Here is a 27,832-nt window from a genome sequence, read left to right on the forward strand (position 1 = left end):
TCCTTAACCGTGAAGCATATTTCAAGGGAGACAAGCAGTGTCTGCTACAGCTTCCTACTCAAAGAGTGGACTGAGAACCAGCAGCATCACCTGGGAGCATGTTAGAAATGCAGAATCTCTAGCTCCACTCCACACCTACTGAGTATCTGAATCTACATGGAGATCATCTCCAGCTGATTGACAGGCACAGTTAAGTTTTAGAAGCACAACTCTAGAAGGAGTTAAAAGATTGGAACTGGTTGTGATGCTCACTGACCAGTTGCTCGACATCCCCACATTTTCCTCACTCTGCCTCTTCAGTGGGGATGACCTCCATCCTCTCATGGGTGCAATTAAGGGTACGCCCTGCAAAAGAGCCTAGAGCTGTTGGGAAGGAAAATTCTGTAGAAGCTCTGAGTCTGTCACCTCCAGAATCAGTTTCTCATGCAGTCCATGGACCACCTACATCAGAATCACCTGAGGAATTTAGGAAAAATAATATATAGATTAAAAACAGACTTCTTGTAACACAACTAAGTGCCAAAATATAGTGTAATAATGTCCTAGTGTAATAATGTTCTTCAAACATCAAGAGAAAATGACTGTCAGATTAGAATTGAATAGCTTTCCTAAAGTATATTTATCCAGAACAAGGATGCATTATCAGAGAAACATTAAATCACATTTAATTTTTACATTTAACTGATTCCCTTCTGGGAGGGACTATCACTGTGGAATGTGTAGTTTGGATCCATCCAAACCTTGGGTTCAAATTCAGGTTCCCATTTCCCACTAGCTGTGTGACTTTTAATTAATTTACATTTTGAATCCAAATTTTCTTGTCTCCTAAATGAAGAAAGAATTCTTATCATGGGGGGAAGGTGGATATGTTGTAGGGGTCTCAACAGTGTATATAAGTATGTAGCACATAATACTGTAACTAAATCAATCATAATTACTATTATTGATTATGAAGCCAAATGAAATTTTATAAAATCATTACTCTCACATTATCACTATTATCATGACCTAATCATGAAATTATAAATCAGTTGCTGTAAATAGAAACCAACTTTGAATATTTTCAAAGTAATTTTTTATTTCATTTAGCATATAGATCTTGTCATTATTCATTCAACCAATTTTTATTTTAGATTCTACTAAATGCTAGCAACTTTCCTAGGTATTGAGAATGCATCAGTGTTATATGTTACTCAGAGAGGTGAAGATAGGGGACAATAAATAAGTAAAAGAAAATGTTATACGGTGGTAAGAGCTATGGAGAAATATAAATTTGGTAGAGGGGATGGACCATTCTTTCAAACACAATTTTATAAATTGAATTAAATAGCATTTTTATCAAGGAAAACCTACCAAAAAGTTTTGAAAGTGTTAACCAAGTATTTTTCATCTTTGCAAATTTTAGGATTTTCTCTCTAGGTTTTCTTTAAACTGAAGTGTCACCCTATATGAAAAATTAAAATTGATTCCAAGCTTGATAACCTCCTGGTACCACGTTTTCATCTTCCCACAGAATGTTCCACAATTGCAGGTTCATGGATCATTCCATGTAATACTATTATTAACTTCAGGAAACAAACAGATTAATTGTATATTGACTTCACCATCAAGTGAAGGAAACTATGGCTCAGAAAGACCATTTTTAATTGACCAGAGATTTACCTCTGGTCAGTGGTGATGCGAAGACTCAAACTCAGGTCTTCTCTCCCAAATTTAACATGGGCTCTACCATAGAACCTCTCCTTGTTTAACAATCCCTAAAAAGCCTCATAAAGAAAGGTCAGGGCTCCAGGGCAGTGAATAGCTGTGTGATGTTATCTTTGTATTGTGAGGACTTGTTGAGTTTCTTTTAGGTTTAAGCTATTACCATTGTCTAAATATGATGGTACTGAGGATGAAAGCAGAATAAATAATACAGTGGCAAATGGAATATATGAGGTGTGAAACATCAGCTTCAAAACAATCGTGTGTGTATATATACAGAGGTTGTCAAAAATGTACACACATTTTAAGAAAGGAAAAAAACTGTTAAAATTGTAATAATATATACCGATAACAAAAGATAAATACAAGTCATGTGTATACATTTTTTTTGGCACCCCCAATATATATATATATATATATATATATATATATATATATATATATACACACACACACACATATATATATATATACACCATATATATATATATACATATTATATGTATATAATATATATACACATACATATGAAGAAGGAACCTATTAGGCTATTATGGAATTTTCCAAAGCAACTTTAAGTCTTAGAATGGGCTTTTTAAGCATTTTACTCTAAATTCCCCTGTGCTTTTAACCACTGCACATGCTGTTTGGGAAGGAGTAGATCTCATCCTGGATCATAGTTCTTTCCCTAAGGTCTTGCTGCTTGTCCCTATCCTCCTGGTGACCCCATTCTCTATCTGGCCAATTTCTCTTTGAGTTTTTTGTTCGTTCTCTGTACCTTGAAGTCTTTTTCCTCAAATCCATCCTAGGATCCCTCTCAGCCTTTATAAAGATTGGAGCCATTCACTTCGAATGAAGACCAAACGCAAATACCAACAAAAACTGCCTTTTATTTTCTGTTGGAATCAGTAGACCCTGGACGCTCCCTTCTTTGCTGAAGCCCCCTCCACAATGCATTCCCCTGGACTCTCTTGCAGGGGCAGCCCAGTGGGATGTGAAGGCGGGAATTGTTCATAGCCTGGTGCCTTTGCTTGTTCCTCCCTATATGGGATCATCACTCTCCAGGCTAAGAATACCTTCTCCAGCTTGCCTCTAAGTACCACTTAGGGAGTTATCTGAGGCTATGACACATTCTCAGAGCCCTCTTTTGTTTCCTCTCCCAAGGTAAGAATTCGCTTCCTGGTTAACTCAGGGCTTTCTCTTTGAGTAAATTCTGACTTCCCAAGGATTGTTTTCAACTACAATCTGTTATGTTTTTTTATTTTAGTAACTCCATTCTACTGAATTGATATTTCCGTTAAGAGTGATCCTTTCTTGTTTTATTTTTCTTCCTTAAGGTCTTAACAGGTCATTGTTTCCCCCCTAGAACTTAAGGACATCTAAGACCTCAGGAAGAGGCATAGCATGAGAAGCACAGAAAGCGCATTTAATGAACTCTTTGCTGATCTTCCTACATCTGCTAAAATAAATTAGGTCAAAATGAGATTGAAGAGAGCCTCAGGTGCTTCGACATCTAACAAACTGACTTTATTATCTAGAAAACAGGAAGAATTGAAAACACACACTGCAGAAAAGAGTCATTAAACTCCTGTATTTAATAAAGGGTCAAAAATCTCAGTGGGGCAAACTCTAATGTATTACCTAAGAAAGTGGGATAAGGTCCCCTGAAGAACTGTACATGCTCACAGAACTCAAACCATACCAGGGACACATTGAATATTTAGCAACTATTGGTCCAGGGAGGCAGAAGGCTCCTGATTGGGCTGGGTTCCTGCCTGAGACATAGAAGTTTACGTAACTACCTTACCCCTGGCTGATGCTTTGGGTAGTACTAATAACATCAGACAGGATGCATTTGGTATTGACTTTCTCCTCTTGCCTTTGTTCACTCTAAGTGGTGGAATTTTCAACCCACTTCTTACAAAGCATTTTCTCCTTTTAAGATCCTCAACGAATGTTTTTTCTTACCTGTCTGCTCCTAACCCTAGTTATGCATGCACCTTTTGTAAAAATCAGAGTATTGGGGGCACTAAAACTTTGTTTTTGCTATATGATAAGGTAATTTAATTGATGCATTAATAAAGTCTAGCAAAATCTACTAACTAGGTTAATTTTTCCTTGAGTTTATGTGATTTGATTAGCATTGCCCTCTGCTTTTCTGTTTCTTAATTCTCTCTCCCTGTCTCCTGAAGCTCATGTATCAGTTAGTTTTTGCTGCATACCAAATCACCCCAAAACTAATGGCTTGAAACCACATTATTTATGTAGCTCATGAGTCTCTGAGAAGCAATTTGGCCTGAACTCAGCTGGATAGTACATCTGCTGGTCTTGACTGAGCTCACTCATGATGCATCTGTGATCATTTTCTGGATAATAGGGTGACTCTCTTTCTAGGGGTTAGCTCTCTCGCAGTTGGGAAAGTGGGGAAGACTGGTCCACTTACCTCTCGTCGTCCAGAAGGTTAGCTTGGGCTTATCCTCATGGAAATCTTGAGGTTCCAAAAAAGTGAGCATGAACGCTGCAAGACCTCTCAAGGCTTAGGCTTAGAACTAACTCATAAATATCACTTTCATCACATTCTGTTGGTCAAAGCAAGTCATGAGGCCATCCCAGACTCAAGGGTTGGAGAAATAGACACTACCTCTTGAAGGGAGTAGCTACACAGCATTATAGCCATTTTTGTAATCTATCCAGTACTCAACCATCATCTCTATGACTATATCCCTTGAATCTTGCATCCAGTTTTCTTACTTCGCTTCCAGAACAAGCTCACTTTATTATCCCAATCTCACCTGAACTTAGACCTCTTCAACATAGGCCTAACTATCATCTTCCTTTCCTCATAACCCACTTCGGCAGTAAAACTCATTTTCCCAGGCACTTAATTGAAAGCCTTTTACTCATGGTTCACTCTCCTCTCTCTGCTTTATTTATAGCCCAAACCACCAAATTCTATAAGAATCCTTCTGAAGTATCTCTCAATCTCCCTTCTCCTACCACTGAGATTTCTCCTTGATCTTCTTGCTCCCAATTGTTCTTCCATCCAAAACATCCATCATACTCTCTTCCAATTAATCTTTACCTATCTCTTCTCTCCTCTTTCAGAACTATTCTTTGTTCCACAAGATTCACTACACCAAGCTCAGGCTTCTCTGCCTGGCCCGCTTTCTGATTTGGCACCAAATTTATCTGTCCAGATTTATTTCCACTATCCACCAGTTTGGAATTTCACATCTCACAGTAATGAGACACTTCACTGACCCCCAAAACTTTATAATTACTTCTATCCTTTATTCACATTATTTTCTCTCCATCTTTTTTGCTTTTCAAATGCTGGTCCCTATGTAGGACTCAGACCAAGTTCTTCTTTCTCTACAGAGTCAAAAGGCAATAGTCAAAATGATTTCTCACCTTCCTGCTTTTCCACTATGTATTTAGCCAGTACTATATATTTTGCTATTAATTATGTTTTATCTTAAATAATATCAATATTCATGTGCATTATTGTTTTCTCCAGCTAAGATTGATTTCTTAAAAATAAAAAAACACAGCACTTCTTTCTTTTGGTTTCTCCGGATCTCATATGATGGAATATGGGCAAAATTGCTATTCAATGAAAACTTACTTATTACATTGAATTAAATTTCTAATGTTATTTAATTATCCCCTTTATGAAGATAGATTTGTCATTTTAAGAAGCAGAAAGGCTCTGTGATTTAACAGGTTAATACAGCCTGATACTTTTGGGGCCAGGATGGAAATGTAGGTCCCTGAACTCTGAACTGATCCAGTATTCTTTACTTGGACTCTATAGCCTCTTAATCATGACAAAATGATTTCTACTGTCAAGCCATAGGAAAATGCTCCATTGCTTCATTCAACAAAGCCACCCTTAGCACCACTCTTGCCCAACAACGTCCAACTCAGCACTAAATCCTGTCAATTTTGATTCTGGACTATCTCTTGATCTGTCTACTTCTCTCCATCTCCACTCTTACCCTCTCTCTATGGCAACATCCATAAAAAGTCTCACTATAATATTTTCACTCTTCTGCCCATCCTTGTCTTCCTCCAAACCACTCTCCATATAGTGACAAACATGCTCATTTTTAAATTCATGTCTGTTAACCCAGCTCCCCTGCTTAAAATGTTCCAATAAATTCCCATTGTTGTTAGGTTAAAGGTCGATGACCTTAACAGGACCCATAAGGACCTATAACATCTAGTCCCTCTTTGCCTGTCCAGATCATGCCTTACTTAATGCCTCTTACTCAAACACCTCATCCAACTCAGTTTCTCAAAGGCACTATGCTCCATCTTCTCGAAGAGCCTCTGTATGTTCCATTCCCTCTGCCCACCCTGAGGACTCTTGATCCACTTTTACACATCCTTCAGTCAACTCAAATTACTTGGAGGTTATTTAATTAATGTCCACCTTTTCCATCAAACTATCAGCTACTTCAAGGCAGAAAGACTATTTTAGCTCTTCAATGCATTTACTGAGCATACCAGAGTCTGGTACATATTAAATACTCAATACATAATATAATATATGTTTGAATGAGAGAATGAGTGAACAAATGAATGAATGAATGACATCAATGGTCCAGCCTTGTACTCATGCATAAATATGCAGAGGACTTGGTTTTAACCCTCAGAGCTTATATTCTTCTTAGAAGAAGAAGGTGTGTAAATTGTCCAATAGCAGCTTCAAGACAGAGGGGTTGATTTTCCTTTGTGGAAGAGTGAAGGAGGGACAGAGACTGTGTATTAGTTTCCTATTGTCACAACCACCACAAATGACCACAAACTTAGTGACTAAAAATAACACAAATTTACCCTACAGTTCTAGAGGTGAGAGTTCTAAAATCAAAGTGTTGACATGGCTGCATTTCTTCTGGAGACTTTAGGGCAGAATTTTTTCCCCCTGATTTTTCCAATTTCTAGAGGCTGCCTTCATTCCTTGGCTTGTGGCTTCTTCTTCCGCCTTCAAAACCAGTAGCTTGGTTCAGACATTTTTAAATCCTCCCTCCCCCAACCCCCGTACTGCTGTCGTAAATCTTCTTCTCTGACACTGCCCTATCTATTTCCCTCTTATAAGGGCAGTTAGGATTGCATTGGACCCCCCCCAGATAATCCAAAATAACCTTCCCATCTCAGCCCCTAACTTAATCACATCTGCCAAGTTCCTTTTACCATATAAGGTAATTACATGGAAGGAGATTAGTACGTGGGCCCCTTTGGGGAAGGGGAGTCATTATTCTGTTTACCACATTATAAAGGGATGATATAAGAATAGTTTCATAGAGAAAGTGGCATTTGAACTGAGTCTTAAAACACTAAGATGGAAAAGGCACTCCAGGAGAAGACGGTCACATATGTCAGGGCTTGTAGCGAAAGAATGAGCAAGATTGTTTGGGGGAGTGAAGAATTGTAAGTAATTTGTTGTTCACTGAAGACAGTGAGAGATGAGACTAGAGAGGGAGGCAGAAGGCAGAAGGCCTTGCGTGTCATGTTAAGGAAGTTTAACTTTATCTGAGAGGCAGTGGAGATAAAGTGGGGTGATAAGTGAATTGAATGGTGATAAATGGGGAAAGGCAGGCAGCACAGTCAAACGTCATTCTGGAAAGATCACCCTTGCAGCAGAATGCAGACTGAATGTTTCAGGGCAAGGTGGGAAGCATGTACAGCAGATAAAAGATCGCACCGTTACTCTGGGCAAGTGGTAATGGTGGCCTGGACCAAGGTGAGAACAGGTGAATAGAGAAGGGAACACAGTATGGTCAATATTAAGGACGCAGAACCAGCAAAATGAGGCGCCGGGGTGAATGAATGAGATGAAAGAAAAAGGCACGCAGAATGGCTCCCAGGTTTTATACTTTGGTGATGGGACAGAGGAGATCCTCCGAGCTGAGCATATCTCAAATGAGGCTCTTCCCAGGGGTTCTAGGAGTCACCCTCAAAGGAACACAGCCTTTAGATTTCCATTGAGGCTAGCAAGTGTCCTAATGTCATCCCAGGTAAATGGGTTTGTTGTTTCATTTTCAATGTTTCATTGGACTTGCAGCATCGAGAAATGAAAACACTATAATAACCGTAATTATTAATGAGATCTGCTTCCTATGAAGCCAGCTCTACATTACCCAGTTCTTCCTACTTCCCTCTAGCATTTGTCTACCAGTTTTTCCCAGGGGACATAACTACATCAGCCAATAAAAGCCAAATGCAGCAGCTTTCTCCTTTTCCTTGAGCAAGTCTAACGTTTTCTTACATCTCTGTTCTGGCCTTTTTCTGGACTTCAGTTAGAGCATCGCTTCTCATACTCTCCCCACAGACCTCTGGTTCTATTAGGATTTTGGATTCCATCCTAGCATCTGCAAGTACAATGCTAAGGCTAAGTGAGATCAAAAGGAGCCCAGGTCCCTCTAAGACTCATCCAAAGGCAGGTTCTGTTTGTCTTCAAATGCTTCAAGGTATGGATGAAATTCAAGAGAAGGAGTCGTCTCTGGATTTGGTTAAGAACTCAAATCAGGCAGTCTACAATCCAGGGCTCACCTGCGGACCTTACCACTTATTTGCTGTGTGATGTTGGAGAAGTTACCATGTTATGAGCCTCAGTCCCCCCAGTGTAGAACCAGGATAGTGCCAATCTGGTAGGCGTGTTGGGAAGATCACTTGAGATAATACATGGAAAACACTCTATTCAGGTCTGCCATTAGTAGATGCTCCCTAAACATTACTTGTTCTTTTGAGTATGAGTATTTGATTAATAATTACTATAATGTGAGTCGTGAATGAATAACAAACAGATTTTATGTGGTAAAGCCAGGCTCCTCACCAGGAGTTGCCTGGTCTTGTCTCAAGCCACATCATGTACTGTTTTCTTCCCTGTCCATTGTACCTGCAGTAGCTTCCTTTCATGTCCTCAGACATGCCAAGCTCTCGCCCTCCTTAGAATCTTCATCCATCCATAACTGTTCCCAAGGCCAGCTCCTGTTCAGGAGCTGAATGTCCCTGCACCTTAGCTAAGAAGACCCTGTGTTATTCTCTACCACTGTATCTGCTCTTACTTTAATTTCCTTTATCATAATTTTGTATTTGTTTATTAATTTATTACTTATTGCTCCCACCACAGTTTAAGCTCCAAGAGAGCAGCATCAATCCCTGTATCTATCTATCTATCTATCTATCTATCTATCTGTTTATCTATCTCTATTATCTAGCTATCAACTATCTAGCTATCTATCATCTCCAGCACCTATACTCCTGGCAGACAATAAATATTTACATTTAGATGTTCATTTTTTTTTAATTTTAAGGGAAAAGTCCATATACCTCTGATAAAATTGCATTGGATAAAAAGACTATTCCAGGAAGAGTCATATATCAAATAAAACCCTGAATTTAGTGGTATGAATTTATACTCATTAACTTTTAATGCAGGTCACTGAGTTACACCTTATCCCCAGAACAAAGGATACCAGCTTCCTAGAGTCATTGATAACAGAGGGCATAGAAAGTGCCCTTCCTAAATTGTGTGTTGTTCTAAAATGAGCTGAGACGTCTCTAAAATGATGATATCTTCTCATATCTATTATGACCGGGAAGAGATGAAAACACTAGGCAGGGAAATTATTCTTTGCATACTTTAGTGTACATCCATTAAAATATGCATTTCCAACCAATTCTGCAAAGGATGTCAAAACCCGATAAGGTTTTGATGCTCTCAAACCAGTCTCTTGGGCGTGCCTTTTGGTTTCCAGTAAAGGGAAGCATGCTGGCGTGCAGCATCCAGACACAAGGCTGTGAGAGAAATGAGTGGAGTCTGCGCTCCACCATCCCTTTCAGGCACCTCGGCTCTGCAGACATACAGCCGCCATGGCTGCTGCTACGTAACCACATTCCTCCGAGACCAGGTTATTCCATTAGAAACTAATTCAATGGCACACACAGTCATTGAGGTCTCCCATATGCCAGTAGGTTTCCCAGAAGGAGTCTGCCACTTTCTTCTAGAATTGAAGGAACAAGATAAAGTCACTGTCTTTATACTTTATTGTAGAACATTTTATAGTTTACCTTTTCAGTGAAGTGATTTTCATTCAGGTATCCCCTTTGTAAGAAGCAGCCCAACTGCTTCAGAAAACTTAGTGAGAGTTAGACTTAGAAAATGCCTTGGAAATACGTAGTAGTTGCCTGAAACATAATTATTGAATGAATGTGACAGATAGGTCTAAGAAGGAATCATGGTCTCTCACCAGATATGGTAACTGATGAGTTGTGTTTCTCTTTAAGAGCAGTGGTTCTTAATCTGAGGTCCCTGGATTGCTGAGTGTGGTCTGTTAGAGAGCCTCCAGGGGTCTCTGAATCCATGGAATCTGTATGACAAGGTTTGAATATAGGAGGCGTGACAACTAAGTTCGTGAACTTGTTGCAATGATGTTGTTAACCTTTTTTGATATCAGAGGGATTATTCTTATGAATTTGTACCAACTGGACAAACAGTTAACCAAGTTTACTATTTGGAAGTGCTGAAAAGGCTGCGTGAAAAAGTTAGACGACCTGAACTTTTCACCAACAGTTCATGGCTCTTGCATCACGACAATGCACCAGTTCACACTGAACTGTCTGTGAGGGAGTTTTCAGCCAGTAAACAAATAACTGTATTGGTACACCTTCCCTACTCACCTGATCTGGCCCCCAATGACTTCTTTCTTTACCTGAAGATAAAGGAAATACTGAAAGGAAGACATTTTGATGACATTAGGGCAGGGGTGTCCAAACTGCGGCCCGCGGGCCAACTGCAGCTCGCAATCCATTGTTAATTGGCCCGCAGCAAATTCCAAAAATATATTTAGTTTACTTAAATAAACCAGGTGAGGCAATACGTACTTCACCTCGAGTGAGTGGCCCGGCTGTGTGTGTATTTTACCGCATATGGCCCTTGGTGGAAAACGTTGAAAAAAGTTTGGACACCCCTGCATTAGGACATCAAGGGTAATACGATGACAGCTCTGATGGCCATTCCAGAAAGAGTTCCAAAGTTGATTTGAAAGGAGGACTAGGCTCTGGCATCAGTGCATAGCTTCCTAAGGGGAGTACTTCAAAGGTGACCATAGTGATATTCAGCAAGGAGGTGTGTAGCACTTTTTCTAGGATGAGTTCGCGAACTTAATTGTCTGGCCTCGTATGTAGAGATAAGAATTTTTCTATGGAATACGTCCATAGCCATCAGTATCTTCCCAAAGGTAAAACGTCAACTCTCAGATATTCCCCGTGTCATCCCATTGGGACTTCCCTCCACGACCACTATCAAACTCCCCCCCAACAAATTCATCTTATTCCAACTTCTAGAATAGTCCATCTCACACATTGGAATGCTGTTATTCAATAATTATAACTCTATCTATTTTTGTCATAACATTTCGGCCTTCTTTTCCGTATATGACTTCATGCTTTATGCAGATGCCTTTTTTTTTTTTAACTTCTAGATCTACTTATTTCCTTCTAGACTCTCATTTGAACAACTTCGTGTGGGCCCCACTCAGTACTTTGCTATAAACTTGTGGGTTCTGCCCTGTTTGGAGGGAGATAAGGGATGTATACCCGTTAGTTGAACAAAGTGTATGAAATGCCTGCTGTGAACTAAGCACTGTGTTTACCCCAATGACAGTTGTGTCATGTGGGTCTTTACCTTCATCAAATAACTTTTTCTCTAATATTTTCCCTACTGTTTAGCTTACCTGTCTGACAGGTGCCGGAGGTTTGCTCTTGCACTCATCGAGGAGAATACTAATTTACAGACAGGATGAGAACACCCCTGCAGTATAGGGGAGACAGAGATAACCAAGAGCTGGGCTTTGCCCTGACAGGGCTTCCAACCAAGCAAGGAAAACAATGTAGTGACCTCATGCCTTTTGTAATTTGTAATGTTTTCATATTTAGTTCATTTCGTTCACCTCCTCAGTAGGCATTTAAATGTTTTTCCTGATTCCTCAAATTCCTATTCTTCTTCTTCACATCCATTCATTATTTGGTTTTACTTCTGTGTTCACTAAGATTAAAACCCTTCCACATACGACCACTCAATTTCCCTCTTTTCCAACTCAGTATAACTCCCCGGAGCCCCATCGAGTGCCTTCTTTTTGTCTCTTAGAGGAAGAATTGTCCCTCACATTCATTAAACACATTTTTGTAGGTCAATTACTATTTGCAAGGCATTTGCCACTTACGTTTCTCTCCCCACAACTTCAAATTTCTGTAGCCCATTCAAATTCCTTCTTTTAGAATTATGTCACTATTTCTTCATGATTGTCTCTGATTCCCATGCACAAATAAGGTGGCTCTCTGATAGTATTTTTTTTTTAAGATTTTTTTTTGGGGGGGGGGAGGGGAACAGGACTTTGTTGGGGAACAATGTGTACTTCCAGGCCTTTCTTCCAAGTCAAGTTGTTGTCCTTTCAGTCTTAGTTGTGGAGGGCGCAGCTCAGCTCCAGGTCCAGCTGCCGTTGCTAGTTGCAGGGGGCACAGCCCACCATCCCTTGCGGGACTCGAGGAATCAAACGGACAACCTTGTGGTTGAGAGCCCACTGGCCCATGTGGGAATCGAACCGGCAGCCTTCGGAGTTAGGAGCATGGAACTCCAACCACCCTCTGATAGTATTTTAACCTTGCTGGATGTGTTAGAGTGGTATATGTTTAATCTGAGAGCCAGAAGCTAAAAGTTTTTAAAAAGGTCACTCGTCACTCTGCTTTTCATTACAAATCAGTAGATGGCTCCTTATTTGCAGTCTCTTCTTCATTGATGGTGTTGATGGGATAATACTTATGTCTACACTTTCATTATAGTGTATATGAACCCTGCTTGACAACATTACTCCTCAGAAACTAAAACCAATATGTTAAATATTAAGTAATTTGATATATTTTATCACCTCATGAATTTAATCAATAGAAAGACATTACTGACTGATGGTGGAGAGTTTTGTCTTATTGCCTAGGAAATAATGTCCTTCACATGGAATATATAGTCCTTTAGGCTATAGTGATCTTTCATTTCATTAAAACATAATGAGAAAAGGCTGCTCTCTCACAATGAGGCAGAACTAAATGGATTCTTAGAACAATCAATAAAAGATTATTAAGAAAGAAAATTTTTGTTAAAGAAAGGAGAATGTATTTTCTGCTAAGTCCTGCAATATTATATAATAGAACAGAATGAGACATCCTCACTTTAAAACGTGTTCCTCTCAGGAATTTTGGTTAAGATACTTTTAAATATCATGTTACAGAAATTTTTTAAAAACATAAAACCTATATTTATTAAACAAAAAACTATTTTAAGTTTGTCTATACATATACACTCATCTAAAATGGTTTACAATATTATCTTAATTTTAAAAACTTTTAATAATGGAAAACTTTAAACATATATAAAGAAACACAGAATAATGTAATGAGTTACTGTTTCTTCATCACCTAGCTTCAACAATAATCAACTCATATCCAATGTTGTTCTTTTTATACTTCCATTCTTACCCTCTCCCTGGGCATCATATCATTTCTCCCATAAATAAATTGGTATGTATTTCTCAAAGCTATTGAAAACAAAAACACCACAATACCATATGACACATTTAATGTTTTAATTAGCAATAATTCAGTGCTATCAAATATCTACAAATATCCAAATGTCTCATTTAATTTCATGATTTTTTTACAGCTTCCTTGAATCTGAATTAAAAAAAAAAAATCTATCATTGGATTGATATAGCTCATAAAGCCTTTAAAGCTATAAGCTCCTATCTTTCAGTTTCCCCTTCTCTCTCTCTCTTATTCTCGCTCTCATTTGCATGTTTTTGTAGTTTATTGTTGTTGTTCTTGAATAAGTAAGATGTTTTCCCCTGGAGAGTTTCTCAGGGTCTGGAATTTGCTGATTTCATCCCTGTGGTGTCATTTTATATGGTGCTCTCCTGTTTTTCGTTTGTTTTTGTTTTTTCATAAATTGGCAGTTGGACATAGATGCCGATCAAATTCAAAAATATTATTATGTTTTCTTTTGGCCAAGAATACTTAAAATTTATGATGTCTTCTTCCCTTGGCGACACTTAATATACGGTTGTCTCTTTTTTGTGGCATCAATCATCCATGTTTAAGGATTCTGTCTTAGTCAGTTTGCACTGCCATAACAAAGTACCACTGATTCAGTGGCTTATACAACAGAAATTTATTTCTCACAGTCTAGAGGCTAAGAAGTTTAAGATCAAAGTGTCAACAAGGTAGATTCATTCTGAGGCCTCTTCTCTTGGCTTATAGGGTACTGCCACCTCACTGTGTGCTCACATGGCCTTTCCTTGGTGAGCGTACAGAGTGTACAGGGTGGGGAGGGGGAGAGAGAGACAGAGACAGAGAGAGATCTGTTTCTTCTCATAAGTACACTAACCTTATGGGATCAGGGCCCCACCCTTGTGACCTCACTTAACCTTAATGACTTCCTTACAGCCACACTTGGGAGGGGCGGTTAGGCCCTCAACATATGACTTTGGGGAATGGGGGAGAGACACAAGCATTCAGTCCATAACAGGTTGTAATTCTCTCATTTCTTCTTTATTGTTAGTTTTAGTTAGGGACACTTCTCCTCATCTACTGTTTGGTCCCTTACTGGTGACATTCTTAAAGAACAGACAAGATAAATGATTGATTCTTCCCTTTTATTTTCTAGTTTTTAAAATAATGGGTTTGTTCACTAATATCCTTTAACAGTGACCAATAGATTTTTATGCTTAGTTCTTTTTAGTATAGTTATGAATTCATGGATTCAAACTATCATTCTTTGTCTGTGTGGCCTTGGATGACTCATTCAAGCCCTCTAAGCCATAGTCTCCCTAGTTCTGAAATGGTGATCATGATGGTCCCTACCTCACGGAATGATGAGATTTCAAAAATCTGTAAAGTGCATAATACACTGTGGAACACAGAGAATCTCACTAAGCAGCAGTCAACAGTTGTGTTGTTATTATGATTAGAATTATAATCAGAAAATATTACTTTATACTTTAAGCTGTTTCTGTAGAACTTCTTTATTTGGAGTATTTTTCAATATGAATAACATGCTACCTTTTAACTACCTGTTTTACGTTTGCTTCTTTTCCATTACATAATCAGATAATACATCGTAGCATGTTTCTTGTTATTACAAAGGTAATTTGATGAGCATGTGACATGTTTGAGAGATTCAGGCATTGATTTCCAGGTCAAGAATCGGGGGTGGAAGATGAGGGTAAAGGGGATCAAATATGTGGTGATGGAAGGAGAACTGACTCTGCATGGTGAACACACAATGGGATTTATAGATGATGTAATACAGAATTGTACACCTGAAATCTATGTAATTTTACTAACAATTGTCACCCCAATAAATTTAAAAAAAAGAAAAAAAGAATCAGAATAATCAAACAACTTCGTGAATGTTTTGAAGTATGAACAGTATAGAGCTCCAACTTGCCAGCAAAGTGTTCAAAGGAAGCAGAATATAGAAAGGCCTTCAACTTGCACGTTTCAAAATTCTCTGACAAGAAATAGTTATGACTAATTCTGGGTTGCTACCTCTTAGATCATGTGCTTAAACATTATCATTATCATGTGCTTAAACATTATATGCCTGGTTATATTCATGGCTTCTATTTAGTAAGACCTGAATTTTGCTTAATATAGCTACAAAGCACACACACACAAAAATGCAAAAACAAGCAAAAATCAACTCTTACTGTTCTTTTAATGGGACCCTGTGCTTGTCCTTCATTAAGATAAAGCTAAATTTAAAACAAAACAAATTTTTAAAATAAAACAAGGGGGAATGAGAGACACTTCTCTGTTTAATGACCTTGTAGTCTAGTGAAAAAATATTAATTAAGAGTGGCAAATTTGTTATTGATCAATATTTTTTTCAAAGCAATCTTATGTTATCCTAATTTGCTTTATGGACACAAATATAACTCTAGACATGAAATATTTAAATATTTAAATCTTAAGATACGCCAAATACACTGAACTCAATCATAATAGAACCCCAATTTGACTTTTTTTTATTTTTTTCTAGTCAGAGAACTCTGGACGTGATAATCTGGGGCATACTCTTAAAAAAAAAAAAAGGTTTAAGGGTTGTAACAGATTCAGACAAAAAAAAAAATTCTAATCATTCTACATTATCCTGAAAACATGATTTCTGAAAAGGAATAATTCATGCCAGCATGTTCAATGCATACGTGTATTATTGAATTACAGAAAAGTAGCTATGTTCCATGAGCTTATCTTGCTCTAATTTTTCTATCAAGCAGAAGCATGCAGTTAAGATATCTATCATCAGTAATTTTCTTCAACACTCTAACAGATGGTTGTGGTACGTAAGAAAATTCAAGAAGTCCGTATCATAAGTTTACCTTGGAAAAATGTCAAGTTCAAAAACAGTATGATAGGCAAGAAATTAATTCACAAGACTTTAATCAGGTGTCAGAGAAATGGTGTCAGTTCTAGGTGAGCGTTCTATTGAATATTTTTTTCTTGTTACTCCATTATGACACATATGAAGAGAATTGGAGTTGATTCCTTTAAAAATAATTACTGTCATTGAATCTGATGAAAGATAAGTCATACATTTTATTTACCTTATGATTGACATATGTTCCCATGGTGTATTTTGAAACATTTTTTACCTTGTTTCTAAAGAGTGACTTTGCCAAAATATTTTAATAAATAAGCAGGGCAAAATGTTACTCCATTTACATTCTCTGCAAATGTAAATAATGCAAAGGTACTACTGAAAATAATTCCAGAAGAGAATAGGTTTTTTTTTTTTTATTTTACATTCTTTTTATTCAAATGAAAGTTAAAAACATCACAGTCATCTATTGACAGGCCTGAATTTACTTTGCTCAAGTTACTCAGAGGTTGTCAAAATTTGCATTTTTAAGAAAATTTATTTTTTGTTACACAAGTTCTGCATGCTTATTGGAAGAAATTGAAATAATATGAAAATAATTATAAACTGAGATTCTGCCTGCAAAGTCCATTCCTCAATGGTAACAACTGAAAATACTTCAGTGCTACCTCTCTAGACCTTTTCAAGTCTATTGAAAATGTATATATGTGTACGAGCTCAGACAAGTTCGCAAACTCATCCTAGAAAAAGTGCTACATACCTCATTGCTGAATATCACTATGGTCACCTTCAAAGTACTCCCCTTGGGAAGCTATGCACTGATGCTAGGACCTAGTCCACCCTTCAAAGCAGTTTTGGAACTCTTTTTCTGGAAGGGCCATCAGAATTGTCGTATTACACTTGATGTCCTAATGTCATCAAAATATCTTCCTTTCAATATTTCCTTTATCTTTGGGTAAAGAAAAGAGTCATTGGGGGCCAGATCAGGTGAATAAGAAGGGTGTTCCAATACAGTTATTTGTTTACTGGCTAAAAACTCCCTTATAGACAGTGCCATGTGAGCTGGTGCATTGTTGTGATGCAAGAGCCATGAATTGTTGGTGAAAAGTTCAGGTAGTTTTTGGCTAACTTTTTCACGCAGACTTTTCAGCACTTCCAAATAGTAAACTTGGTTAACTGTTTGTCCAATTGGTACAAATTCATGATGAATAATCCTTCTGATATCAAAAAAGGTTAGCAACGTTGGTTCAACAAGTTCACGAACTTAATTGTCAGACTTCGTATGTACAAATATTTCATTTTACAGAAATACAATGCATGCATGTTATACTTGGAAATTTGCTTCTTTTAAAACTTTATACAAGATTGCAAACAACTTTCAATATTGTTTTTTATTCTTTTTAACTATTGAATAATATTTCATTAATTGCCTCAGAATTTGATTGCCCTATATTTTTTATAGGCATGAAGATTGTTTCCAGTTTAGTTTTACTATTTGAACCATGCATTTTACTTTATAGATTTGTGTCAAGTTTTATGTTGGAAAATAAAATTTGAGCAGAAATTTACATTTTAATTCATGGGCAAATGTTAAATTTAGCCTATTGCATGGAAGGCACAGGAGTTTCTAGAGATTGTCCAGGGTAAAGGAAACGGTCAGATACTGACTGGGCTTGACTATCCTGTCTTGCCTTTATAAAATGTCATTATGCTTATTTTACTTCTGCTTCTTTCTCCTATAAGTTCCTGTGGCAAACAGTGGAGACTAACTGACTCAAAAATCATTCCCAGGCCTTGTGCCCTTGCCTACCTCCCCTATAGAGCCCAGGGAAGCTGAACATTGCTGGTCTCCCATGCAGGTACACAGCAGCCATTTTATGACTATGAGGCAAAGACCATAAGAACCAAACAGATGTTGGCCCAGCCATCACCAATACCAGCAGCACCTGGTTCTGGACTCCTTGGTATGAATGAAAAACAAACCCCTATTTGTGTAAGCCACTATAGGTCAATCTCTGTTACCTTGACCAAATATTTTACTAACTGATCCGGTTTCCAAGATGCATGTTTAAGAAAATGAACATGGAAATTTCTTACTTTTGCTAGATAAGTAATTTGGAGTTCTTCTGCAGTGCCGGGTTAGAATTCCTCAGGTGGTCGTGTGAAGTACCAATTCTGTAAATTTGCTTTTGCTTGGGAAGACTTCACACAAATCACAAAGCAGAGAGCAGGGCACAGTATCTCAGTTTTAACCGGTGGCATGAAATGCAATGCAATATGGGAAATATTGGAGCTGGGTAAGAGCACAAATAGTTAAATATGATGACAGGAAAAAAAACATATGGCTTTATTGGGGAAAATTTTTGGACAATGGTTTTCAGTGCCTCCAAACCAGATACAGTGTATTGTCTTCCAGGGACAACTTGCAGTTTTTAATCTTCACATGAAGGTCCCACCCAAAGTTTCACGGGATTGTTTACAAAAGCCTTCTGGGTCAGAGTGTTGAGTAACCATAAACTGATGGCCAAGAAGGTGCTTGGTCAATTCCTTTGAAAAATCCAATTATTAGCAGAAGAGGAAACAGTAAAAGGAAGAATAATTGGACAAAGATGAGTAGAAATGAAACATTAGCTTTTAGAGACGTTCATCAGTTGGCTGGGGGCCTCCTTGGTAGGCAGTGGGATAGGAGGGAAGCCATAGTTAATCAAAAACTCTTCCTGCACCAGAAAATATCCTGACAGGATGTATTCCTCACTTTTCCAAGGCTACTATCCAGGCAATCAGCTCCTATAAACAACTGTGTTTCCAGAAATGCTCGTTGGAGGTACTGAGGACAAATAGCTCATCAGCCCCAGAAAATCATACAGGAGAAGGGACAAGAGGAGCCCATCACAGTGACGGAAGGACAGGAATTAGGTCTCTTGAACTTATAAGCCATTGAATGTTGGCGATGTATGAAAGTGAGAAAGCCACCCGCATCCCCCACTGTGGGTGGCTGACAAGTAGGAGGAAGGACTTGTCAAATATAATTGGCATAACCAACTCACGTCAGGCTTTTTCAATATTCCTGTCATGCCAGACCCTACCTCCCTTCCCGCTGATATCCTGGCATGCTGCAGGGTGAAGGCTTGTGTAGCTGAGGCAAAGTACAAAAGCTGCCACTAATATCCATTTAGATGATCAGGGCTTTGTCTTATGGATGCTTCACTCTGTGCTCACTTGGCTTTTTGAGCATTGATGTGACAGAGCAAGTCTTAACAAGCCCACAATTGATATTTATGTTTCAGTCTTACCATAGAATGCTCCAGCCAAAGACCCGTTTCACAGCCCTGGGAGAGCTGGGAAGAAGGGAGATAAACTTGAGAGAAAGGCAGGTTCGAGTTCAAACCATGACTGCCTCATGCACTAATACACCATGTGACCTCGGCATACTGTCTAACCTGAGTTTCCTCATCTGTAAAATGAGGGATTATGTTCCTATGTTGAGAAGATTAAATGAACTCATGTAAATAATGTACTTACTGAAGGGATTGGTACAGAAAACCAGATGTGGTTGTTTTATGATCACTATCATCTATCTTCATCATCACCATCATTCTAATGTTTATTATTCTATTCTCCAGTGCCGGAATATATTTTTCCAAGCACTTCGTCTTCTCATCTTCTCTTGCCCATTCATTCGTATATTCATTCACTTGCTAAAAGTTATGAGCCACCTACAAGGTTCTGGCACACTAAAGGATACAAAGATGTCTGAGGTGTGGCCCTGTTGGCAAAGGGTTCGCAGACTATCTGGGGAAGTGAGACACTTGCTCATTTCCCAGCACCTAGCCCAACCCTCTCTCAGGGTGGCCTTTCTGAAATGCAAATTTGTTAGGCCCCTCCCCCTGCTGAAAATTCATCCCCCCATGAGAGCCAGGTTTCTTCACATTGGCAAACTTTATGTAAGGGCCCAGAGTAAATATGATTGTCTTTTTGGACCATAGGGCCTCTTTTGTCAGTACTCAATTCTCCTGTTGTAGCACGACAGCATCTACGGACCATATGTAAAGGAATGAATGTGGAGGGCTGTGGCCCAGGGGACATAGTTTTCAGATCCCTGCTCAACCATTCCTGACAAATCCCTGGCTGCCTCTTGACCTCAGTCAATCCTTTCTTCCCATCTTACAAATGTCTGCTTCAGTCATACCAACTGCATAGTCCAAATGAGCCTTCCTTGTTCACTGGAGTATCTTTGTGTCGCTGCTCTCTCTGCCGAGGACATTCTTCGTTTCCCTCTTTCCTGGATAAATCCGGCATGCTTTCCTGGTTTCTGCTTACCTATTTATTCCTCCAGAGAGCTATTCCTCATGTCCCCTCCACTCCTCTGCAAGTAGGTAACGTATTTTCCCCTAATATGCTCCAGTTACTGCCATCATAATAAAACAGTGTCACAATGCCTGTTCATTCCCTTGTCTGCATCCCAAAATGGACAGCAAGTTCCTTGGAGGTTGCCGGTGGGGGGGCGGGGGGCAGGTGTGGATATATTTACTTATTTATTCAAGAAGAATTTAGGGAGCACCATTTTCATGCCAAGCACTGTGCAGATTCAGCAAGAAACAAAGACAACTGTACTACCTTTCTCCAGGGAAGGGGTTAAACAAAAGATGAACAGGTGAATAAATAATGCCAAACAAATACAGATATTAAAATGTCTGTGCATGTGAAAAACAAACAAACAGGAAATAATGGGTTCAGGCTGGGGGTGAGCTGGGTTCAGAGCTCTCCTCTAGACAATGTAGCCAAAAAGGACTTCCTATTTATGATGAGATCAGCTGATTTGAAAAGAGTAGGGGAGCTAAGAGTGTGGTAAGTCAGAAGCTGAGAGACATGCGATAAGGCGTGTCAGGAGACCCCATTCCCTTTAGTAATACAGTCTTGGGGCGCACTGCAGTGCCTGAAAAGTGACAGGGGATCGGTCAGTGTTTGATAACTGTCTCAGTTACATTTCCCAAAAGCAGCTCCTGAGATGAGAATTTGGACTCAAGAGATTTATTTGAGAGTCGATGCCCGGAATCACAATGGTGAATGGGGAGATGAGACAGGGAAAGGAGGAAAGCCAACCAATGGTGTGTTAATGAGCCAATGTTGTTGCCAGTGACTGGGCCGCAACCCTAAGGGGCATCCTCTGAGAAACTGTGCTGAACACACCTGAAGGTTTCCCCAGAGGTGCAAGGGCACTGGGATTTTATGCACCAATTTTCATCTCACATTGGTTGGAAGCTGCCAGGGAAATAGCTCCTGGGGGCTTCCCCGATGCCCCCATTACTGGCTGAGCACGTTCCTCTTGCCTGAGAAACGTGCAGGGAGACCCTCAGCAGAGAGACCAGGTGTGTGAGGAGGAAGCCTTTGGTGTGTTCAAGGACTGTGCCCCTAAAGCTGCAGGTGGCCTCTAGGGGGCCAAGGGGATATAAGCCAGGCATCAGCAACCTCTGCTATAATAAATAACTAAGTGAATTAGAGATTGAGTGGGTACATTAATAAAAGAATGAATCATTGTACCTGATGAAACCTCTTCAATCAATGAAATAAGCCCAAGGTGAGTGACATGAAATAAGAGGAAATATGAAGAAAAGGAATGACTTAATGAAATCAGCCCCGAGTTCTTGCCCCCGTGGAGAGTCAGGGAAAGACCCCCAGTGGCAGCAGTATGCTGGAGCACAGCTGATTGTGCAGCTCTCTTCCCAGTCAAGGTTCAGCGGTATCATGTTGTACCTTGGAGTTGGCCGTGCTGAGTGTATTTACACCATGGAAATTGGCAAATGCTATAAATCAAAGCTTTGTCCTCTGGAGATCTGATTGTCAGCGCACACAGCTTGGTGGTAATATGAATACCAGTAGTTGGTCCCAATCTCCCAGTACCTTTCCTACCAGTTTCTTTACTCTCACTTATTTCCAAGGCATTACCTGAGATTATGTATCAGGCCTTGGAAGATGTCCCCTCCCTGACTTCGCTGCAGACCACAGATTCCTAGGAGAGCCATTACTCAGCTTGATTTCCTGAAACCGACATATTGCTTTCAACTATGCCTTGCAACTTAACCAGAAGGAGTCATAGCAGCTTTCATTGGCATTCCTTGTGTTCAGTTAGTTCCAAGGAGAGAGTGGCTTGTCCTCTTTCCAGGAGAAAACCTTTGGTTTCATTAACTGTGCAAAGATGTTCCTGCTATGGGTGATTTTGGTTTATGGATACTTATTAAGCCAGAAAATCAAGGCGATTCTTTTGTCCTATTTCATCTGAATGTATCTCTAATCAGACTGCATGCAAGGGAAATCTCTGCTAATTGTGTCCATTTAGAGAGTAATTTTTTGTTGTTAGGAACAGAACCGTAGATCATCCAAGACGGTAGTGAAATGAGAGTCTATTGCAGGAGGTTTATTTAGCACTCCTGAACTCAAAGGAAGTGAATGACTGCGCCAGTGGTTACGATAGTGATTATCCTAGAATGTGCTAGAGGTGATGTGTCTTCCTTGTTTGAGGAGAATTGGGACCTTTAGGAAAGATGGGAACACAGAGGTTTTAATTTCACTTGATTGGGTAAATGGACTTTTGCCCCTGGGTTGTGCTCTCAATGTCTAGAAAGGTGTGTGCATGTACAGCAGTATCAAAAAGAAGGCATAGAATTGGCTGAGGACAGAACATGGAGCCCAGGTTAGAGAAAACACACACATGGGCAACATGTCTTCACATCTCCCATCAAGTTCTTTGTATTCTTTAGAGAGTCGCCTTCAGATGGAGATCTTTCTCCTGAGCCCCCTCTCTCATCTATTTCTACCCCCCTTCTCCCCACCCCCCACACATTGTCCTCTCGCTCTTGTCTGCCCTGAGCCTTCCAGGACCCACACCCAGTTCTCACTGCAGCCTGGCTGCATAGCACAGAATTTTCCCATCCCTTCCATCTCCCAGAAAGGGATAGTGTCTGTCTTAGGAATAAGCGACAGTACTGCAGAGCCAACCATCTACAAGACACACAACCTGCCTCTTGCCAATATTACTGGCCTCTTGAAACAGCAGTTGTCAAATTAAGAAAGATTTTGTCTCTTTACATTTTCCAAGATCTTCCTTCTAAAATACTCCACCCCCTCAAGGGTGAAAAGAAGAAGGAAGGAGGGAAGGAAGGAAGGAAGGAAGGAAGGAAGGAAGGAAGGAAGGAAGGAAGGAAGGAAAGAAAGAAAGAAAGAAGGAAGGAAGGAAAAGAAAGTAAGAGAAGGCAACACACCTGTTCTGCTTGGTTAGTGAGCCTGCAAGTATGTGTTTGTGAGACACTCAGGAGAAACATGGAGAGCCCCAGGCCACTAAAGTACCATGGTGTGTTTCTGAGCAATGATGGCCAGGCCATTTGACATGTCTTCTACCCACATGGCTAAAAATTGTTCTTCCTGTTATTCCAGAACTAAACAGAAGAATGGTGACTTGGGGAGTCTAGAGAGCAGGATTCTCATTCCAACTCTGCTCTAGCTGAGTTGCAGCAAGTGAATTTTCCTCTCTAGTTCTGTTTCTTCCAATAGGGTAGCAGTAGTAATAGCAGTAGTAGCAGAACTCGTAGCAGTGATAGTAGTAGTAGAAGCACTCGTAGTAGCAGTAGTAGTAGAAGAAGAAGGAGAGGACTAGGAAGAGGAGAAGGAGGAAGAAGAAGAAGAAGAAGGAGAAGGAAAAGAAGAAACTTTAATGTTTATTGAAGGCTATGGACCTGATACTTTACATGTGTTCTCTCCGCTAATATACATAAAATCTTGGGAGGTAAATACTATTATTCTCAACCTCCTTCACCATCTGCCTGCCACCTTGACCTTCCACTCCTCTTTGAACTTGTCAAGCTTCTTCTCCCTCAGAGCTTTACCTTGAGCTGTTGCCTCTGCCCACAGTACTTCCCCCACCTTTGTCCCCTTTTTGTGCGGCTTCCTCTAATTTATCCTCAAGGTCTTAGCTTAAATGTGACCTCCTCAGATAGAACTCCCTGTCTAGAAGAGCTTCCCTTAAAATATGTAACACAATTTGAATTACTTTATTTGTGTGTTCTTTTTGGTTCCGTCTCCCCCGTCCAGCATTAAGCTCCATAGTGGGCATGGACTTTCTTTATCTTTGTCTTTTCTCTGACTTTTTTATGTTTGTGTTATCCACCAACTGGCACCTAGTAAGTATGTCATTAAACATCTGCTGAATGAACCAGTGAATTTGTCCTGATTTGGTGGATGTAGGAACGCAGGTTAGGAGAAGTTAAACAACTTGCTCAGCGTCACACAGCAAGGAACTGGACTCCAGTTCAGGTCTGCCTGACTCCAGAACTGCTCTGCGTTACCCCCTGTGGTGGGGTGGATGGACAGACTTCTGGAAGGGGAATTGGTGGGAGGATTTCCAAAGTCCCCTTCTATTCTACATTTCTCTATTACACCAAGAGAATTTTGATACCACCCTCCCCCCAAAGAGCTTCCAGTCCCCTCTCCCCTCTCTGCCTTGATGTATTCTAATTACAGGACCAAGCCCTTGGCTGATATATTCTGGCGGAGTTGATTTCATTCTCCCAATTATGGAATCAACCATCCCTATAATACATTATTCACTCAGCAAGATCTGACTCTTCCAGTGGTATACAGACGTTATCTGTTTAATCTGCACTTCATGATATTACTGAATTTGATATTGGTTACACAGTATGATTTCCCTTTAATCAGTGAGGACTGTGGAGAAAGGAGAAAGTTAACTAGAATGCCCATAGATAGCATATGTAACTCCTGTACAATGTCTTACATTTTCAGGAGTACGGTTTGAATCATCTGATGACTTCCTTCTGTGCATCTAACTAGTTAAATAGGTAATTATCACTCCATCTTAAGTTTATTACATGGTAGTATTAATAATACCTTATTGTACATAAAGTATTTTAAAATAAGATGAAAAGCCAAAGGCTGTTTCTTTGTAGCCATTAAGCACTGAAATTAATAGGGCTTGTCTTTATGCCTTCTACTTTAACTCACTACACTGTAAAATTTCAAGGAATTTTTTTTAAATGCCACTGTTTGAACACACTTGCTACTCTGCCACATCTTTCATATAGAAATATTAAGCTTCACACACACGCACCCACACCCACATACACACGCACACACACTCCATTGTTGTCAAAAGGAAATATGATCACATACGTTACCTGCTAAGCACAATACCTGCCCCTAGTAGGCACTTATAATGGCAACAATGGACAAATCTTTCTAACCTTCACATGTAAAAGTGCTGATAATACATGTAGGACTCTTGCCCAGAGAAGTGCACGTGCATAAATACCACACAAACCTCTGCATGAATTGGGAGGGGCTGTTACACTCCACTTCGTTTAATTATCTCATTGATTCAGGACGACACAGAGGATATCCATGTTTTACAGGGAAGAAGCTTGGACAGGGACAGTGCTCTCTGCACAGCCAGACAACAGGGTTTGGATTCCATTATCCATTCCTTCTTCTGGAAGAAGTTGTACCAAAGGCGCTGTCATGACATGGTCCGAAGGGCGGAGATCTCCAGGACTGCATGATGAAAGCTAGATTTAAGCATTGACCAGTGAAAATCACTTCGTCTTTACTCCTAACAATACTCAGAGCTGGCCGAAAGAGCATTCATCCCGAGAACCCAGCAAATCCACACCTCAGAGGCAAAGATCAGGCTCCGTGCAGCTCTGGCGTTCTGTGTGCACCATCCCCAGACCGCAGAGTGGACTGGAGTACTTCTGAATGCCTCCTCAAGTCCCATCAGTGAGGCAAAGTAGGAAGAAAGGCAAACAAAGCAAAATTGATCAGTTTTTCTGGAGTGCTTAGATGTTGGTTCACTGGCGCTAATGGCTATACAGAGTTAGCTAGGGAGGAGTAAGTCTGAATTTCCTATTTTATGGCCTGGAACGTCTTGCCAAGGAGCTCATCCACATCTACTTACAGTAATGACATTTGTTAACATTTGCCTGTTCTGTGCCAGGAGCTCTTCTAAGTGCTTTACACATATTCACACATGTAAATACATTTTGCTTTTACTCTATCTGCTATATTTTTTTGGTCAAGTTGTTTTCATTTTTTAAACACTGGTTTTAAAACTAACAGCTTAGAACTGCCACATACGCTTTCCCTGTGAAGGTTTTGTCATTAACCAGTCTTTTCCTGTTAAAGTTCAATGGCCAGTTGGGACAAACAGTTCGGACCCACCGCTGATGGAGTGAGGTGGCAGGTGGTATGAAGAATACTCATTTCAGCTTCTGAACTTTCTGAACAGACTTGGTGATGTTGCCAGCTCCAGCAGCCTTCTGTCCACAGCAACTGTGTGCTTCATATTACAAACAGCAAAATGACCCAGACGACTTATTATCAGTGCTGTTTTACGGAAGAAGAAACCAAGGCATGGGGAAATTAGGCAATTTTCCCAAGGTCACACTCCAGAGTCCTTGTGCTTAATCCTTACACAATAACTCCTCTTGCTCCGCAAAGTGAGCTCGTGTTCCTAACAGGGACCCCAAGCTTCTTCGAGAAGCTGAATTCCAAAAGGAAAATAAGTGGGACGATTACAGCATGGGTTAGGGTTAAGTGCATTTGATTGCCTTTCTTTGGAAGTGAAATTCTTTTGAATTTAGCCACACTAAGTGGACAAATTTAGCATTTTCTTACTTGCCATTTTTGGCACTCCCCACCCTCCCAGATGTATCTTCTTCCCTGAAGACTTCTTTGAGTTTCTGCTTCTAGTTTTCAGTACTCAATTCCCACAGATCCATATCCTGCACCAGGATAGTCTGTGACATTAATTGGTAACTAGTTGACTTAGAAAGAGCAACTAATACAGAGATGTAACCACCCAGGATGGTTTGAGGCTGACAGGTACTGAGATTGTGAGTTCTGAAGTAGCACCTTTTTGCTCCTCATCAACCCTTTAGCTCTAAAATTCTCCAATCATGCCTTTTTAATAATCTGTTTATTTCCAAAGACAAACATGTGCATTGCAGAAAAGTACAGATAAACAAAAGAAGAAAGCAAGGAGACACCCCAAATTCTTCCCACCTGGACACATCCCTCACTAATCCCGTGGCGCATGTAGCTTTCCAGTTCCTCTGATGTGAAAGTACATCTCTACCTTCTGAGGCATGACAGCTATTTACACACTCAAACACAGATATTTTGTCCTTGTTTTTAATTTCTCTCCAAGCAAAATTACTCCAGTTTGCCAGACTATCATTTTTCAGACACCAACTCCCTATTCTCCACCATCCTCCCGGCCTTCATCTTCCATCCTGAGCCAAAGATGAGGCCACACTTCAGAAGACGCATGATCTCTCTCAATCCAGACACTAAGCTCCTATCGATATATCTCATCAGATCAACATCCTTCTTATGGCCGCTTTCTCTTTTGTTGTTTTGTTCTCCACAGCTTTTTGCAATCTTTGCATTTGCAACATGCGGTGGCTATTCTGGAGGCTTGCGGCTGAGCGTGGATTGCGTCAACAAGACGGACAGTAACCTCAGCATTGACATAGCGTTTGCCTACCCATTCAGGTAAGGGATGGAGATTCGTGCTCGCCAGCCTCACAGAGCAGGGCACTCTCTTCCTTCTATGATTTCTCAAAAAATAATGCGGTCTCCCAAGGATTTCTGGGTAAACAAAAAGAATTCTGCCTCAGACACAAA

At 39.9% G+C, this 27,832-nt stretch overlaps 1 protein-coding gene across 3 annotated transcripts in view; it reads left to right on the top strand.

The window, feature by feature from the left end:
- Nucleotides 1-27,832, top strand: part of SYNPR (synaptoporin) — a 296,080-nt gene that overhangs the window by 149,009 nt on the left and 119,239 nt on the right. For all 3 annotated transcript variants that reach the window (XM_033131550.1, XM_033131551.1, XM_033131552.1), the window contains one exon: nt 27,576-27,700. In XM_033131550.1, coding sequence (XP_032987441.1) covers nt 27,576-27,700 — 125 coding nt within the window. The remainder of the gene's footprint in view (nt 1-27,575; nt 27,701-27,832) is intronic.

The sequence above is a fragment of the Rhinolophus ferrumequinum genome, chromosome 17, assembly GCF_004115265.2.
Source record: "Rhinolophus ferrumequinum isolate MPI-CBG mRhiFer1 chromosome 17, mRhiFer1_v1.p, whole genome shotgun sequence".
Taxonomy (NCBI): Eukaryota; Metazoa; Chordata; class Mammalia; order Chiroptera; family Rhinolophidae; genus Rhinolophus; species Rhinolophus ferrumequinum.